This window comes from Hypanus sabinus, chromosome 14 (genome assembly GCF_030144855.1).
Source record: "Hypanus sabinus isolate sHypSab1 chromosome 14, sHypSab1.hap1, whole genome shotgun sequence".
NCBI lineage: Eukaryota > Metazoa > Chordata > Chondrichthyes > Myliobatiformes > Dasyatidae > Hypanus > Hypanus sabinus.
In genome coordinates, this window is record NC_082719.1 from 54,516,431 (window position 1) to 54,533,978 (window position 17,548).

The 17,548-nt window shown below is 41.6% G+C and overlaps 1 protein-coding gene across 7 annotated transcripts in view; it reads left to right on the forward strand.

Moving 5' to 3' along the window:
* cep135 (centrosomal protein 135) overlaps positions 1-17,548 on the forward strand; it is a 101,186-nt gene that overhangs the window by 68,854 nt on the left and 14,784 nt on the right. For all 7 annotated transcript variants that reach the window (XR_009515672.1, XM_059989236.1, XM_059989237.1 and 4 more), the window contains 3 exons: positions 1,714-1,769; positions 1,873-2,041; positions 10,567-10,677. Coding sequence is in view for 6 of the 7 variants with exons in the window: in XM_059989236.1 (XP_059845219.1) it covers positions 1,714-1,769; positions 1,873-2,041; positions 10,567-10,677 (336 nt within the window). In the remaining variant the exon portion in view is untranslated. The remainder of the gene's footprint in view (positions 1-1,713; positions 1,770-1,872; positions 2,042-10,566; positions 10,678-17,548) is intronic.

The window sequence follows — 17,548 nt, forward strand, 5'->3', positions numbered from 1 at the left end:
TCCGTAGATGCTGCTGAGTTCCTCCAGCATTTTGTGTGTGTAACAAGGGAGTTTAATCTTTATTAGAGTACAATGTCCCCTTCCATGCTGTTACTATAAAACCATATTAGTAGATGAAATAAAAATTCTGGTCAAGTAATTAGTGAAGTAGAGGAGAGATGTGATCTGAGCAGTTACTCAACCATTCAGGTGAATGGTGGTGTGATAGGTTTGCCAATAGGCTCCAGAAATCTGAAACTTGCCCATTCCTGCTTGTAACTTTGTAGAATTTCCTGAGCTGTGTACTTACAGAAATGATTAAAACAAGAGTTATGTGCACATCCACAACTCCAATCATACCTCAGTGTTCTAATTTACAAATCTATTTTCCCTATACTGCCACTCCCAAAAGTACATAATCTATTGCCACTTTAGACAATTCTCAAGGGAAAGTAAATTGAAATAATCATTAATACTGCTTTGGTAAATCCATATGTGTTTTAATAATATATTTTTTTCTTTCAATATTTTTATTAGTTTCTGCATAGAGGAATACAGAGTACAAGAAGATATACAAGTCAAAAGAAAAAAATAAAATAGTACCAAATACATTGTATTAAAAATACAGTTACAATCACAAAACCCTGTATTCATAAAAATTAAATTAAATTGTATTTAGGATGCTCAAAGCAGCTGCAAAGGTTGACTCTGTGGTTAAGAAGGCATATGGTGTATCGGCCTTCATCAATCGTGGAATTAAATTTTGGAGCCGAGAGGTAATGTTGCAGCTATATAGGGCCCTGGTCAGACCCCTCTTGGAGTACTGTGCTCAGTTCTGGTCGCCTCACTACAGGAAAGATGTGGAAGCCATAGAAAGGGTGCAGAGGAGATTTACAAGGATGTTGCCTGGATTGAGGAGCATGCCTTATGAGAATAGGTTGAGTGAACTCGGCCTTTTCTCCTTGGAGCGACAGAGGATGAGAGGTGATCTGATAGAGGTGTCCAAGATGATGAGATGTATTGATCGTGTGGATAATCAGAGGCTTTTTCCCAGGGCTGAAGTAGTTGCCACAAGAGGACACAGATTTAAGGTACTGGGGAGTAGGTACAAAGGAGATGTCAGGGGTAAGTTTTTTACTCGAGATTGGTGAGTGCGTGGAATGGGCTGCCGGCAACGGTGGTGGAGGCGGATACGATAGGGTCTTTTAAGAGGCTTTTGGATAAGTACTTGGAGCTTAGTAAAATAGAGGGCTATAGGTAAGCCTAGTAATTTCTAAGGTACACAACTTTGTCGGCCCAAGGGCCTGTATTGTGCTTTTGGTTTTCTGTGTTTCTATGTAATATTGAAATATAGGTTTTGAAAATAACTCAAAAATGATCCCCACAATGTATAAAAGTCTTGGCTAGATTAAAGAACTGAACATCGGATCTTCTCTAAATTTAAGCATGACATAACATCCTTTAACAATTGAGCATGAGTAGGTGGAACAGCATCCTTCCATTTAAGCAAGAGCGTCCTCCTAGCTATAAGAGAAGTAAAAGCTAATAGTGAAGTTATATATAATCCATTAATAACCCCAATAGTGAAGTTATAAGAATTGAATAAAGAAACAAAATTTTGTGCTTTTATGCAGTCCAAAGGTCAAGTGAATTTGAACAGTACTGATATAGTAATAGGTCATCTTGGCTTCCATTGCTATGGAAATCATATATCTACTTTTTTCTCTTTTACAGGAAAAGGCCTTAACTAATATGAAGATTACTGTCACTGAACTAGAATCTGCACTAGAGTAAGTGCAACAATTAAAACAATAGAATTGCTACATAGACTTGTTCTTCTTCCTCTGTATACAATGTATTTCCTTTCCAAAAAAAATCTTCATTTTTTAATAGTCTTTTGAACAACACTCTGAGTAACCGAGATCGGGAAATAAATTCCTTACGTCGTCAACTTGATTCCACTCGTAAGGAACTAGAGCAAGTTGAACAATCTCGAGATAATGCTTTCAAAGAGAATCGTTGCTTACAAGATGACTTGGCTCAAATGACAAGAGAAAATCAGGTAAACTGAATTGAAATTGAAAACACTCAATAGATTTAGCAGCATATTTGGAGAACTAAATAGATATGGGGTACAAACTACAACTGAGATTTAAAAGTGTCATGTAAGAATGGCAATATAATAGTAGTCATATGGGACTTTAGTATGCTGGTAGACCGGAAATATCAGGTTGGTGCTGGAACCTAAGAAATTTGTAGAATACAGAACAGATTTTTTTAGAGCAGCTTGTGGTCAAAGGAGAAGGCAATTCTAGATTTGTTGTTCTAGATTCAAGGTCAGCAACAGCATAAAAGGAAAAGAGGGGGCAGACAATTTTGCAGAATTTAGTGGGAGGCTAGACGGGTGGGAGCTTTTAAAAATCGACAAGTCAACTAAAGCATGGAATGCTGGAGGAACTCAGCAGACTTGGCAGCATCTATGGAGGGAAATAAACAGTCGACATTTTGGCCAAGACCCTTCATCAGGACTCGAAATGAAGGGTGCAGTAGCCAGAATAAGGTTCGAGAGTACAAGCTGGCGGGGGATGGGAGAGGCTAGATGGGAGGAGAGGGGGAATGGTGTAAAAAGCTGAAATGTGATCGGTGGAAGGGATAAAGGATTGAAGAAAAAGAAATCTAATAGGAGAGATGGGGCACCATGGAAGAAAGGGAGGGAGGTGAGGGGCAGGGGAGAAGGAGAAAAGAGAGGGAGAACAAAAGTGCAACAGATGGATCAAATAATTTTGCAGACAGGGTGGAAGTTGGAGGCAAAATTGGCAGCCTCAGCTTGTGCAAGAAGCAACACCAATTCAGTTCATTGTAGCACAGAAAGAATTGGAAAGCTTAGCCTTGAACATAGCCAACAAAAATGCAAGAAAGCCTGGTGCCCTTATGAGAGATGTCAGTGTAGCAAAGAAAGAGTTGGGGAGCATTATCATTGTAAGCATAGAACATGGATTGTTTCATGAGATCGTGAAGGGCAAGGAAAGCTGGGGCTCATGCAAGAATGCAACTAAAAAAGCAATAAGGGTGGTGAGATTAAATAGCCAAAAATATAAAAGAAGATACCAAAAGTTTGTTCACATATGTATAGTACTATGCAAAGGTCTTGGGTGCATGTAAAAAAAGTGTAAAGTGAAAATACTTCCAAAAATAATGAAAGGTTTATAAATATCAAATGAATTACTATAAAGAGCAGTGAACAGTAAAAGAATACTAAATCAAATCAATATTTGATGTGACCACCCTTTACTTTCAAAACTGCATCAATTCTGTGAGGTAAACTGTCATGCAGTTTTCTAAGAAAATCAGCAGGTGGGTTGTTCCAAGTATCTTGGAGAACTTGCCACAGTTTTTCTACAAACTTTGGCTGTCTCGCTTGCTTCTGTCTCTCCAGGTAATCCCACACAGCCTCGAGGATGTTGTGATTTCTGTGGAGGCCATATCATCTGTTGCAGAATTCCTTGTTCTTTTCACTGAAGATATTTCTTTATGACCTTGGCCGTGTGTTTGAGGTCATTGTCCTGCTTCAGAATGAATTTGGAACCGATCAGATGCTTCACTGATGGTATTGTGTGATGGATGAGAATCTGCTTGTTCTTCTCAGCATTGAGGAGTCCATTAATTCTGACCAGATCACCAACTCCATTTGCAGAAATACAGCCCTAAATCTGCAGGGAACCTCTGCTGTGCTTCACAGCTGGCTGCACTCATCCAGAGTGCTCTCCAGCTCTTCTACAGAGAAACTATCTCCTGGTTCAGCCAAAAATTCACATTTTTGACTTATCAGTTCAGGGCACTTGCTGCCATTGTTGAGCACCCCCAGTCCTTGTTATTTTCTGCATAGGTGAGTCTCTAGACTTTGTTTCCGCTTCAGAGGCATCGCTTTTGGGAGCAACTATTCCACGAAGATCACTTCTGACAAGATTTCTCTGGACTGTAGAAGGTTGTACTTGGGTTCCACTGGTTTCTGTGAGTTCAGAGCTGACAGCAGTGCTGGATTTCTTCCAATTTAGAAGGGATATCAGTTTGATGTATCTCTTGTCTGCTGCACTATATTTCCATGTCTGATCACTGTATTTCTGGTCCTCAACTTTGCCCATTTCTTTGTGCTTCTTCAGCAGAGCTTGGATAGTACATGTTAAAATTTCTATTTGCCGCAAAGTTTCTGCTTGGGAGAGAACTTGCTGATGTAGGATGACCACCTTGTGTCTTGTTGCTATGGGCACTCTTGCCATGGTGTAAGATTTGTACATGTTCCTCTCGCTCACAACACAAGGAGCGAATGAAAGATGCAAGGCGAACAATGATCAAACAATGAGTAAAATAACAAGTAAAAGGAGTAAAGTACAGTAATCGTTACACTGTTTTATTTAGGGAATAAGGATGCTTTGGAGGAGGCTCAATAATACTAAAGTCGAACTGTGGAGGTTGCGAGCTGAGGATCTTCAAGCGTTGAATATCGAGACTACAGAATTACAGATGCTTCAGTTAGAAACATTGTTATAGGAAGCTGTCCCTTTTTTTTGCATCATCAAACAAATCTTGCAGTGGTTGTGGGCATGTTGTTATCCCTCGAGTGACACGGAGGCTTCGTTCCATTGAAAGATCATATCCTTCAACACTTGCGCCTGTTGAAAAACTGCTGAAAATTTTTCAAGTGTCCAAATTGATGGCTCTGCCTCTAAATCTTCTGCATCATCATTTTCTGCAGAGGATTTCAGCAGATCTTCGAGTTCCTCATTGGTAAGAGTTTCTCTGTGCTCTTCTATTTGTCCCTCGACGTCATCCTTGATCATGTCAGAGAAGCCTTCCCACCAACTTCCCTTGTAACATTCACGATATCCCTGACATCTGCACCAATAGTGGGGAAGCCCCTGAAATCATTGTCTCACTCCACAGTGGGTTCCAACATGCATTGACTGTCTCGGGTTTTACAGTGTCTACAGGCTCTACAATAAGCACAATTGCATCTGCTTCCATAAATCCATGATGCTGCAGTCAGGATTAGCATCAAAGACAGCACAAATCCTCCCAAAGGTGAAGCAGGTATAAGTCGCCTTAGTGCACTTGATGATGCCTTGATCAAGTGGCTACAACAGTGACGTAGTGTTAGGAGGCAGGAACATCACTTCCACATTATCAATGGTGAAGCAGAGATTAGGGATGGCCGGGAGCATTGTCAATTATGAGGGCCTTGAATGGCGGCCCCTTCTCTTTGAGGTATTTCTTGACTTCAGGAATGAAGCGCTGGTGGAACTGTTCCAAGAACAAGATCACTGTCACCCAAGCCTTTTTGTTGTGTTGCCAGAACACGGGTAGGGAATTTTTGTTTTTGCTCTTAAGGGCCCCAGGGATTGTTTGCTCGGTAGATGAGTCCTGGCTTGATCATGTGACCAGCTGCGTTGCCGCACAGCACCAGAGTAAGGCGATCTTTCCAGGCTTTGAACCCCAGGGCCTGCTGGGCATTCTTATGGATGTAGGTACGATTGGGCATCTTCTTCCAGAACAAGCCCGTTTCATCACAGTTGAATTTGCTCTGGAAAGTAGCTTTCTCTTCTATGAGTTTCTTGAGCTCTGGGAATGCTGCAGCGGCTTCAGCATTAGCCAATGCTGATTCTCCCGTGATCTTTACATTCTTGAGGCTGTAGCGCTTTACATCGCCAGCCAGCCATCCCTTACTAGCCTTAAACTCTTTTCTCTTGCTCTCATCAACCCCGTCATAGTAGTGCTCATAGAGACTAAGTGCTTTTTCACATATAATTTGGCTCTCGACAGGGATATTCTTCTGTGATGTGTCCACTAACCACACACTTAATGCTTTCGCAGTCTTTGCAAGCACTTTATCACGAACCAGAGAGACCATTTTTGCCGTTGAAGAGGCAGTACTAACACTTAACATGAATTTCAGCTTCTTTCTGCTTTTTTGTGCGAATGCCCGATTCGTTCTTGCCAACCTTATGGCCCACTTCGGAAGGTGACATGCCACTTTTCAAAAGATCTAATATTTCTACTTTCTCAGCAAGAGATAGTACTTTATGCTCCCTCTTAGCCTTTGAGCAATTGCTTTGACCACGTAATTGCTTTTTAGGAACCATTTTTTCACAGGAACAAGGTAGCGAACGAACGAGATGCGAGGCGAACAATACTCAAACAACAAGTGCTGGAAGAGCACTTCCAAGATTTTCTCGATTCGCGGTTGGTTGAATTTGCAGGCGGAACTCGCGGATAAGGAGGGACGACGGTATACATAAAGACTTGGCCTCCACAGCTGCCTGTTTCAAAGAATTCCATAGATTCACCACCCTTTAGCTAAAGAAGTTCCTTTTCATCTCCATTCTAACGGACACCTCTCTATTTTGAGGCATTGTCCTCTCTTCTTAGACTCTCCCACCAAATGAAACATCCTCTCAACATCCACTCTATCAAGGCCTTTCACCATTCGATAGGTTTCAATGAGGTCACCCGTCATTCTTCTGAATTCTAGTTAATACAAGCCTAGATCCATCAGACACTATTTATATGACAAGCTATTCAATCCTGGAATCATTTTCGTGAACCTGCTTTGAAACATCTAAGATATTGGGCTAAGCCTGCTCACAGTACTCCAAAGTGACAACTCACCAGAAATTTTGTAAAGTTTTAATATTATATCCTTGCTTTTATATTCTAGTCCTCTTGAAATGAATGCTAACTTTGCATTTGCCTTGCTCACTGCAGACTCAACCTACAAATTAACCTTTAGGGAATCCTGCACAAGTACTCCCAGGTCCCTTTTGTGTCTCAGTGTTCTGTATTTTCTCTCCAGTTAGATAGTAGGCAACCCTTTCATTTATCAAAGTGCATGACCTTACATTTGCTGACAGTGTATTCCATCTGCCATTTCTTTGCCCGTTCTAATTGGTAGTCCTCCTGTAGCCTCTACATCCTCAAAAGTGTCTGCCCTTCCACCTATCTTCATATTGTTGGCAAACTTACAACAAAGCCATCAATTCCATCATCTAAGTTGTTGACATGTAACGTAAAAGGAATGGTCCCAATACAGACCCCTGTGGAACACCACTAGCCTCCGTCAGCCAGTCAGCAAAGGCTCCCTTTTATTCTCAATCTTCCACTGCTTTATCTATGCTAGAATCTTTCCTGCAATACCTTGGGTTCATAGCTTGTTAAGCAGCCTCATGTGGCACCTTGTCAAAGGATTTCTGAAAATTCAAGTACACAATATCCACCGATTTTTCTTTGTCTTGCTTGTTACTACTTCAAAGAATTCCAGCAGATTTGTCAGGCAAGGTTTTCCCTTGAGGAAACCATGTTGACTAAAGTCTATTTTATCTTGGGTCTCCAAGTACCCTGAGACCTCATCCTTAATAGTCGACTCCTTCCCAACCACTGAGGTCAGACTAACTGACCTATAGTTTACTTTCCTCTGCCTCTCTCCCTTCTTGAAGATTGGAGTGACATTTGCAATTTTCCAGTCTTCCGAAACCATTCCAGAATCTAGCGATTCTTGAAGGATAATCACTAATGCCTCCATGATCTCTTCAGTCACCTCTTTCAGAATTCTGGAGTGTACACCATCTGGTCCAGATGACTTATCTACCTTCAGACCTTTCAGTTTCCCAAGAACCTCCTCTCTGATTATAGTACCTTCACACACTTCATGTCCCCTGACACCTAGAACAGTTCTCAGTGCCCCTGTTGTAATCCAACACCAACCTGGTTTTCCCAATCTACCTGCATATTGAAAACCTCTATGACTATTGTAACATTGCCCTTTTGACATGCATTTTCTATCTCCCTTTGTAACTTGTAGACCACATCCTCCCTACAGTTTTGGGGTCTGTATACAACGTCCATCAGGATCTTTTTACCATTGCAGTTCCTTAGCTGTATCCACAATGATTCAACACCATCCGACCCTATGTCACCTCTTTCTAATGATTTGATTTCATTATTTTACCAACAGAACAACGCCGCCCCCTGCCTTCCTGCCTGCCCTTTCAATACTGTGTGCATCCTTAGGCGTTAAGCTCCCAGCTGTATCTTTCAGCCATGACTTTGTGATGCCTTCAACATCAAAGCTGCAACTGTGCGGCAAATTCATCTATCTTATTCCGTATACTGTGCATATTCAGCTACAACACCTTCAGTCCTGTATTCACCCTTATCAATTTTGTCACACCATGTTCATTCAACCTTTTGATTCCTAATTGTCTGAAGTCTTACCAGCATCTGCCTCCACAATCTCTCCACCAACTGTTCTGGCACTCTGGTTCCCATCCTTCTGCAACTGTAGTTTAAACCCCACTGTGCAGCATTAACAAACCTTCCCACTGGGATATTAGTTACCCCTCCAGTTGAGGTGCAAACCAACCCTTCTGTACAGGTTCCACCTTCCTTGGAACAGAGACCAATGATCCAAAAGTCTTATGCTGTCCCTGCTACAGCAACTCCTTAGCCACGTATTAAACTCTATAGTCTTCCTAGTTCTAGCTTCACTAGCAGATGGCACAGTAACAATCCTGAGATCACAACCACCTGCAGATCCTGCCCTTCAACTTAGCACCTAGCTCCCTGAACTCCCTGTGCAAAATCTCATCACTCAGCCTTCCCATATCATTGGTATCGACGTGGACTACAATTTCTGGCTGTTCACCCTCCCACTTAAAAATGCTGAGGACTTGATCCAAGGTATCTCGGACCCTGGCAGTTGGGAGGGTACATACATCTAGGAATTTTGTTCTCACCCACGGAACTTCCTCTCTGTTCCCCTCACTAATGAATTCCCTACCACCACAGTGTGCCTTTTCTTCCTCCTTCCTGTCTTGAGTCACAGATGCAGACAGTACCAGAGACCAGACCACTATGAATTTCCTCTGTTAGGTCATTCCTCCCCTACAGTATCCAAAGTGATAGAACTTTTGTTCTGGGGGATGGCCTCAGGGATGCTCTGCATTGGCTTCTTAACCCCTTTTCCCTTCCTGTCTGTCACCCCTTCAGCCTCTGAATGATCCAAAGTTCATCCAGTTCCAACTCTTAATTCCTTAATACTGTTTGTTAGAAGCTGCAGCTGGATGCATTTCTTGCAGTTGTGGTCAGGGTTACTGGAGGTCTCCCTGTCTTCCCACATCCCACAAGGGGAACATTGCACTATCCTGCCTGTTATCTCTAACTGAGCAGATAACAGAGAAAGAAAAAAGCTGAGCTTTTCTTTCCTTTGCTTTCTCTGAGTGAAGCACTATTTTGATGAAGCTTAAAGAGCTAAAGCCATAGATCACCATTGATCACCACTCTATGTCAACTCAGTCAATAGCCACTGCATTTGCCCCACCTTCCTTTAATTTGCTCTTAATAATTAATCCCAAATGCTGATGGTCGTTGGTCAAAGCTCTATGATTTGAAGGTTAAACTCACATCTTCCACATGGTCACCGTTTAGTTCGGTTGTCCTTTGCCCAGTTTGATTCCTTCTTTGTCCATTTCTGTATCAGTTAATCAGTTTAGATCATTCAGCTCATGTTATTGGTCATTAGCATTCTATTTGGTATCTTAGTTTAATCATGCACAGGGCTATTACTTAATAATGTTACTTTCTTTAATGAATACAAACATTTCTCTGTAACATTTAATATTTCAGAAAGTTAATGTTTGGAAATCAAAAGCTTGTGCTTTTCTACTGACATACTAATACAAAAGTCAAAATATAAATATCTAAAACAAAATTTATATTATAAAATATCAGGTGCCAAAGACCTTTGCACAGTACTGTATGATGAGTTGATTGTGTTAGCTTCAAGTTACCTTTAAAGTCCGAAATGCCCCCTTCCCCAGCTTGAGATGTTGAAATAAACTGGTCTCTCTAGAGGGAAGTGGTGTGTTGAACTTCTAATTTCCTCTCCAATATTTTTTTGAAACTTTCTCCTAACTCAGCACAGTTACGTGCAAAGCATTTGTGCTGCTTTTAACTTCAAATCAAAATAGCATCCTTTTAGTAACCTGTTATGATGGAGGCTATCAATGTCTGGATAGTGGGGTGGAAACAGGAAACTATAGTAATAAAATAAATAAGTGGACTTTAGTGTGGTGATGCTGTCATTATACTCAGCAGCACATTGGATTGTGTTCGTGAGTGAGAGGAAACGGAGTGTGCTAAATTTGACCCATCAGAATGTATGCTGTTTCATTGCAGTCCAGCCTGGGTAATGTACCATATTGGAGATCACTCACAAACACAAGGCCTGGGAGGTGCCATTGCAATGCTGAGCTTTTTGGATTTTCACTGACAATTTAAATACAATAGCAGCAACTGGTTTTGTATTTGCACTTGCACAGATCCAGGGTACTCAAAATTTCATTTGAAATGTCTTGTTGGAAGCAATATTTTAATCGGTGCAACTTCAAACTTGAAACAGCTGGTAACTAGGTTTCTCAAAATACTTCAAACATATTTGTTCTGATTTTAGGAATAGTGAATAACTGGTAGTTTTGCACAATTTGTCTCTGCATTGAACAGTTTATATCTCGTTAATAATCTTCACCTTCATCTTAGGCAATCAGCAGTGAACTCGAACAAGCTTTGCATGAAAAGGATGATTTCAAATCAAGAGTACATAACTACATCAATGAAGTGGCGAGAATAGAAAGCTTAATGGTTGCCAAGGTAAGAAATACAAAGAAATGGGGGAAAGTCCTATATTCGGCATAGATTTACCCAGGTGAAATTTGTGCAGCTAAATTTCTTCCAGAGCTGTAATCAGTGAAATTTAGAAGGTTAATGAGTATTTTCATTGAAGTTTTTCATGTAATAAGAGAAAATATTTCCAGTGTAAGGACTCTTAAGATTAGAGGGCAGGCAGCATTGAGGAAGCAGGGAGACTGCAGAAGGACTTGGACAGATTAGGCGAATGGGCAAGAAGTGACGGAGGAAACACTGTAAAAGGAAGTGTATGGTCATGCACTTTAGTAGAATGAATAAAGGTGTAGTCTATTTTCCAAGCAGGAAGTGACTTCAGAAATTTGAGGTGGAAAGGAATTTTTCAGGTTGAGTTGGACGTAAGGAAGGCAAGTACAAGGTTAACCTTTATTTTGAGAGGACTAGAAGATAAAAGCAAGGATGAAGTGCTGAGGCTTTGGAAGTCATTGGTCAGACCACATTTGGAGCATGATGACCTCATTTAAGTTAGAATTCGTTAGCATTGGGAAGGCTGTGGTGGCCAGTGCTATCATGTTTGCTGTTGTGTGCTGGGGTAGCAGGCTGAGGGTAGCAGACACCAACAGAATCAACAAACTCATTCGTAAGGCCAGTGATGGGGGGTGGAACTGGACTCTCTGACGCTGGTGTCTGAAAAGAGGATGCTGTCCAAGTTGCATGCCATCTTGGACAATGACTCCCATCCACTCCATAATGTACTGGTTAGGCACGGGAATATGTTCAGCCAGAGACTCATTCTACCGAGATGTAACACTGAGCGTCATAGGAAGTCATTCCTGCTTGTGGCCATCAAACTTTACAACTCCTCCCTCGGAGTGTCAGACACCCTGAGCCAATAGGCTGGTCCTGGACTTATTTCCACTTGGAATGATTAACTTATTATTATTTAATTATTTATGGTTTTATATTGCTATATTTCTACACTATTCTTGGTTGGCATGGCTGTAATGAAACCCAATTTCCCTCGGGATCAATAAAGTATGTCTGTCTGTCTGGTCTGGAGGAGGTTCATGATAGTGCTGGGAATATAAACGTAATGTACGAGGAGCATTTGATGGTTCTGGGCCTGTATTTTCTCAAGTTTAGAAGAAAGAGGGCTGATCTCATAGAAACTGACTGAATATTGAAAGGCAGTTGAGAGGATATTTTCAATAATGGGAGAGTCTAGAACCAAAGGACACAGCCTCAGAATACAGGAACATCCCATTAAGACAGAGTTCAGGAGACATTTCTTAGTCTAAACTTGATGAATCTGTGAAATTCATTGCCACAGATGACTAGAGCCCAACTCATTTTGTATATTTAAAGCAAAAGTTGATAAGTTCATTATTAGTAAAGGCATCAAATGTTACACCAGAGGGATAATACATCAGCTGTGATTGAATAATGTAGCAGACTTGATGGGCTGAATACCCTAATACTGCTCCTATGTCTTATGGTCGAATCAGGTCTTTCTAGAAGAGACTTTAAGACGTAGGGTGATAAAAGTTTGGAATGCTTTTCTGTAGGTAGCATTTATTGCTAGGTCAGTTATTAATTTAAAATTCCAACCAGCAGCCACCTTAGGTTTCTGTACTTTCTAACTCACACTTTTTCTGTTCTTTCACCTAATATGACTTTTTAAACCGCTCTGTCTGATGTAGACTTCTCGAAGACCACAAGGTATAGGAGCAGAATTATGCCATTTGTCCCATTGAGTCTGCTTCATCATGGCTGATCCATTTTCCTCTCTACACCAACCTCTCCCCTTAATCCTTCATCCCCTGAGTAATGAAGAAACTCTGTCTTAAATATACCTAATGAATTGGCCTTCACAGCTGCCTGTGGCAATGAATTCCACAGATTCACCACTCTCTGACTAAAGAAATTCCTTGCTATCTCCATTCTAAATGGATGCCCCTCTATTCTGAGACTGTGCCCTCTGGTCATAGAATCATAGAAAAATACAGCACAGAAAGAGGCTCTTTAGCCCATCTAGTCTGTGCCAAACTATTTAATCTGCCTACTCCCATTAACCTGCACTGGGACAATACCCTTCCATACCGCTGCTATCCACGTACCTAATCCAAAATTTTCTTAAATGTTGAAATTGAACTCGCACATTGTGCTGGCAGCTCAGTCTCACGACCCTCTGAGTGAAGAAGTTTCCCCTTGTGTTCGCCTAAATGTTTTAACTTTCGATCTTAACCCATGACCTCGAGTTGTAGTTCTACCCAATGTCCGTGGAAAAAGCCTACTTGCATTTACCCTATCTATACCCCTCATAATTTTGTATACCACTTTCAAATCCCTCAATTGTCTACATTCCGAGGAATAACGTCCTAACCTATTCACTCATCCCATATGACTCAGCTCCTCCAGACCCAATAATATCCTTGTAAGTTTTCTGTGTACTCTGTCAACCTTGTTTACATCTTTCCTCTAGGTAGGTGACCAAAACTGCACAGAATACTCCCAATTAGGTCTCACCAATATCTTATGCCACTTCAACATAACATCCCCTCTCCTGTACTCGGTACTTTGATTTATGAAGGCCAGTCTGCCAAAAGCTTCATTACGTTTCTCCATCAATTTCCATCTGCCATTTTTCCAGCTGGTGCGGATCCCGTTGCAAGCCATGATAGTCTTCCTCACCGTCCACTACACCCACAGTCTTGGTGTCATCTGCAGATTTGCTGATCCCGTTAATCATATTTTCATCTAGATAGTTGATATAGATGATAAACCAATGGACCCAGCACCGATTCTTGCAGCACACCACTGGTCACGGGCCTCCAGTCAGAGAGGTTACCATCTACTACCACTCTCTGGCTTTTACCTCAAAGCCAATGCCTAATCCAATTTACTACCTCAACTTGAATGCCGAGCAACTGAACATTCTTGACCAACCTTTCATTCAGGACTTTGTCAAATGCCATGCTAAAGACCATGTGGACAACATCCACTGCTTTGCCTTCATCAACTTTCCTGGTAACTTCCTTGAAAAACTCTATAACATGACCTACCACACACAAACCATGCTGACTATCCTTAATCAGTTCATATCTATCCAAATACTCGTACTGTATATATGGTCCCTTAGAATACCTTCCAGTAACTTCTCCGTGCCTCATGTCAGGCTCACTGGCCTATACAGGCCTCACTTTCCTGGTTTATTTTTAGAGCTTTTCTTAAGCAGCAGAACAAAATTAGCTGTCCTCCAATTCTCCGGTACCCCACCTGTCACTAAGTATGATTTAAATATCTCTGCCAGGGCCCCTGTAATTTCTGCACTTGCCACCCACAGGGTCTGAGGGAACACCTTATAAGGCCCAGGGAATTAGTTCACTCTAAGTTGCCTTAAGACAGCAACCACCACCTCCTCAGTAATCCATATCAGATCCATGATCTTGCTGCTGCTTTGCCTTATCTCAATAGACTCTTGAGTCTATCGCCCAAGTAAATAAAGTTGCAAAGATTATATTTAAGATTTCCCTCAATCTCTTTTGGCTCCATGCATAGGTTACCATTCTGATCTCACAGAGGACTAATTTTGTACCTTGCTATCCTTTTGGTCTTAACATATCTGTAGATCCCTAAGGATTCTCCTTCACCTTGTCTGTTATGACAGCCTTTTAGCCCCCTAAGTGTTCTCTTGCACTCCATAAGCACCTACCTGCCAAAACCTACAATGCACCTCCTTTTTTTCCTTAACTGGGGCCACAATATCTTTTGAAAACCAAGGTTGTCTACACCTATCTTTACCTTTTATTCTGACAGGCACATCCAAGCTTTGTTCTCTCCAAAATTTCACTTTTGAAGGCCTCCCACTTTCTAAGTACACATTTGCAAGAAAACAGCCTGTACCGATTCACACTTGCCGGATCCTTTCTGATACTATCAAAATAGGTCTTTCTCCAAATCAGAATCTCAACCCATGCACCTGACCTATCTTTCTGTATATTTACTTTGAAACTAATGGCATTGTGATCACTAGATGCAAAGTGTTCACCTCCACAAACTTCTCCCGCCTACCCTATTTTATTCCCTAATAGCAGATCAAGTATCGCACACTCTAATTGGGACTTTTACGTACTCATTTGGAAAACTTTCCTAAACATATTTGAAAAATGCTTAATCATATCCTAGACCTTTTACAGTATGGGAGTCCCAGTTAATATGTGGAAAGTTAAAATCACCTCCTATAACAACCTTGTGTTTCTAGCCACAGTCTGTGATCTCTTTACAAGTTTGTTCCTCTGTCCCTTAGACTGTTGGTGGTCTGTAACTAGCCCCATTAATGTGGTCTATCTTTCTTATTACTCATTTCCACCCATAATACCTCACTAGGCAAGTTCTCCAGTCTGCCTGACTGAGCACTGCCATGACATTTTTCTTGACTGGTAGTGCCTCCTTTAATCTCTCTTGTTCTATTGCATCTAAAACAACAGAACACCAGAATACTGTGTTGCCAAGTTTCATTAATGGCTACAATATCATAATTGTTGTGTTGATCATCTGGACTCACCTGCCTTTCCTTTGATACTTCTTGCATTGAAATATATGCAGCTCAGGACATTAGTCACACCATGCTCAGCCTTGTGATTCCTGACGTATGTGGTCTTATCAACCTCTGTCTTCACAACCTCTCTCTACTATCTGTTCTGGCACTCTGGTTCTGATCCCCCTGCGTCCTTATTTTCTACCCCCACCTTCCCTGGAATAGAGCCCAATGATCTAAAAATCTTATGCCCTCCCTCCTATACCAACTCCTTAGTCACATGTTAAGCTGTATAATCTTACTATTTCTGGCCTCACTAACACATGGCACAGTTATCAATTCTGCAATCATCACCCTGTATTTAACAGTATCTAACTCCCTGAACTCACTTTGCAGAACCTAGGCACCCTTCCTACCTATGCCACTGGTACCTACATAGCCCACAACCTCTGGCTGTTTACGCTCTCTCTTAAGAATGCTGAGGACTCAAACTGAGATGTCCTGGATCCTGGCACCCAGGAGGCAACATACGATCTGGGAATCTTGTTCTCATGCACAGAACCTCCTTTCCAGTCTCCTAACTAATGTACCCCTATCACCATAGTCCAGCCCTTTCTCTTCTGAGTCACAGAGCCAGACTCAGTGTCATTGACCTGACTGCTGTGAATTTCCTCTGCTAGGTCACTCGTCCCCACAAACAGTATCCAAAGTGGTATACCTGTTTTTGGGGAGGGGGCACAAGGGCACTCTGCACTGGCTGTTTAACCCCTTTCCCTTTCCTGAGTGTCATCCAGTTTCCTGTGTAACTAGCTCTCTCCATGTATGATAGAACTGAGGATGAGGCAGCAGGTTTACAAGTAGATGATGGATGTACCATGAATGTATGAAAGGGCAAGCCAATGACTGGTACAAATGCAGACAGAGCAATGAGTTACTTTGCACCACAAGCAAACTTCAAAAGGGCGGAGAATGCAGGACTGAAGGTGCTGTATTTAAATATGCATAGTATTCGGAAGAAGGATGATCTCAAGCGCAATTAGAGATGGGTCGGTATGACATTGTGGTATCACTGAGTTGTGGCTGAAAGGCCATAGTTGGGAGCTTAACATCAAACTATATACTTTGTATTGAAAGGACAGGCAGGAAGGCATAGGCGATGGTGTGGCTCTGCTAGTAAGAGATAGAATTACGTCTTTCGAAAGAGGTGACATAGGTTCAGAGAACGTTGAATCTTTGTGGATTGAGTTAAGAAACTGCAAGGGTAAGAAAAAGATATATAGGAATCATACATAGGCCTCTAAATAGTAGCCAAGATGTGGAGTTGAGATTGCAAAGGGAGCTGGAAAAGGAATGTAATAAGGGCAATTTCACAATTGTAATGGGGCACTTCAGTGTGCAAGGGGATTGGGAAAGTCAGGTTGGTGTAGGATCGCAAGAGAAGGAATTTGTTTAATGTCTACGAGATGGCTTTTTAGAGCAGCTTGAACTTGAGCCTATTTAGGGAAAGGCTACCTTAGATTGGATGTTGTGTAATAACCCAGATCTTATTAGGGAGTTTAATGTAAAGGAACCCTTAGGAGGCAGTGATCAAAATGGCAGGGGTAGGCAACCGTGGCTGACAAGGGAAGTTGAGGACTGCATAAAAGCTGAGGACTGGGCATATAAGGTAGCAAAAGTGAGTGGGAACTTGGATAATTAGGAAGCTTTTTAAACTAAAAGAAAAGGCAACTAAAAAGGGCTATGAAAAGGGATAAGATGAAATATGGGGGCAAACTAGCCAATAATATAAAACAAGATACCAAAAGTTTTATCAATTGCATGAAGAGTAAAAGGGGGGGAGCTGATAGTGGACCAGTGGAAAATGATGCTGATGAGGTAGTAATGAAGGACAAAGAAATGGCAGATGAACTTGATGGGTACTTCACTGTGGAAGACACTAGCAGTGTACCAGAGGCCCGTGAGTGTCAAGGAGCAGGAGTGAATGGCATTGCTATAACAAAGGAAAAAGTGCTAGACAAACTCAAAGATCTTAAGGTGGATAAGTCACCTGGACCAGATGGACTGCATCCCAAAATCCTGAGAGAGGTTGCTGAAGAGAAAGCGGTTGCATTGTCATGATCTTTCATGAATCACTTGATTCTGGCATGGGCCCAGAGGACTGTATGATTGCAAATATCACTCCACGGTTTAAGAAAGGAGGAAGGCAAAATGAAGGAAATCATAGGCCAGTTAGCCTAACCTCAGTGGTTGGGAAAATGATGGAGTCCATTATTAAGGATGAGGTTTTGGGGTACCTGGAAACTAGTGATAAAATAAGTCAAAGTCAGCATGGTTTCTGTG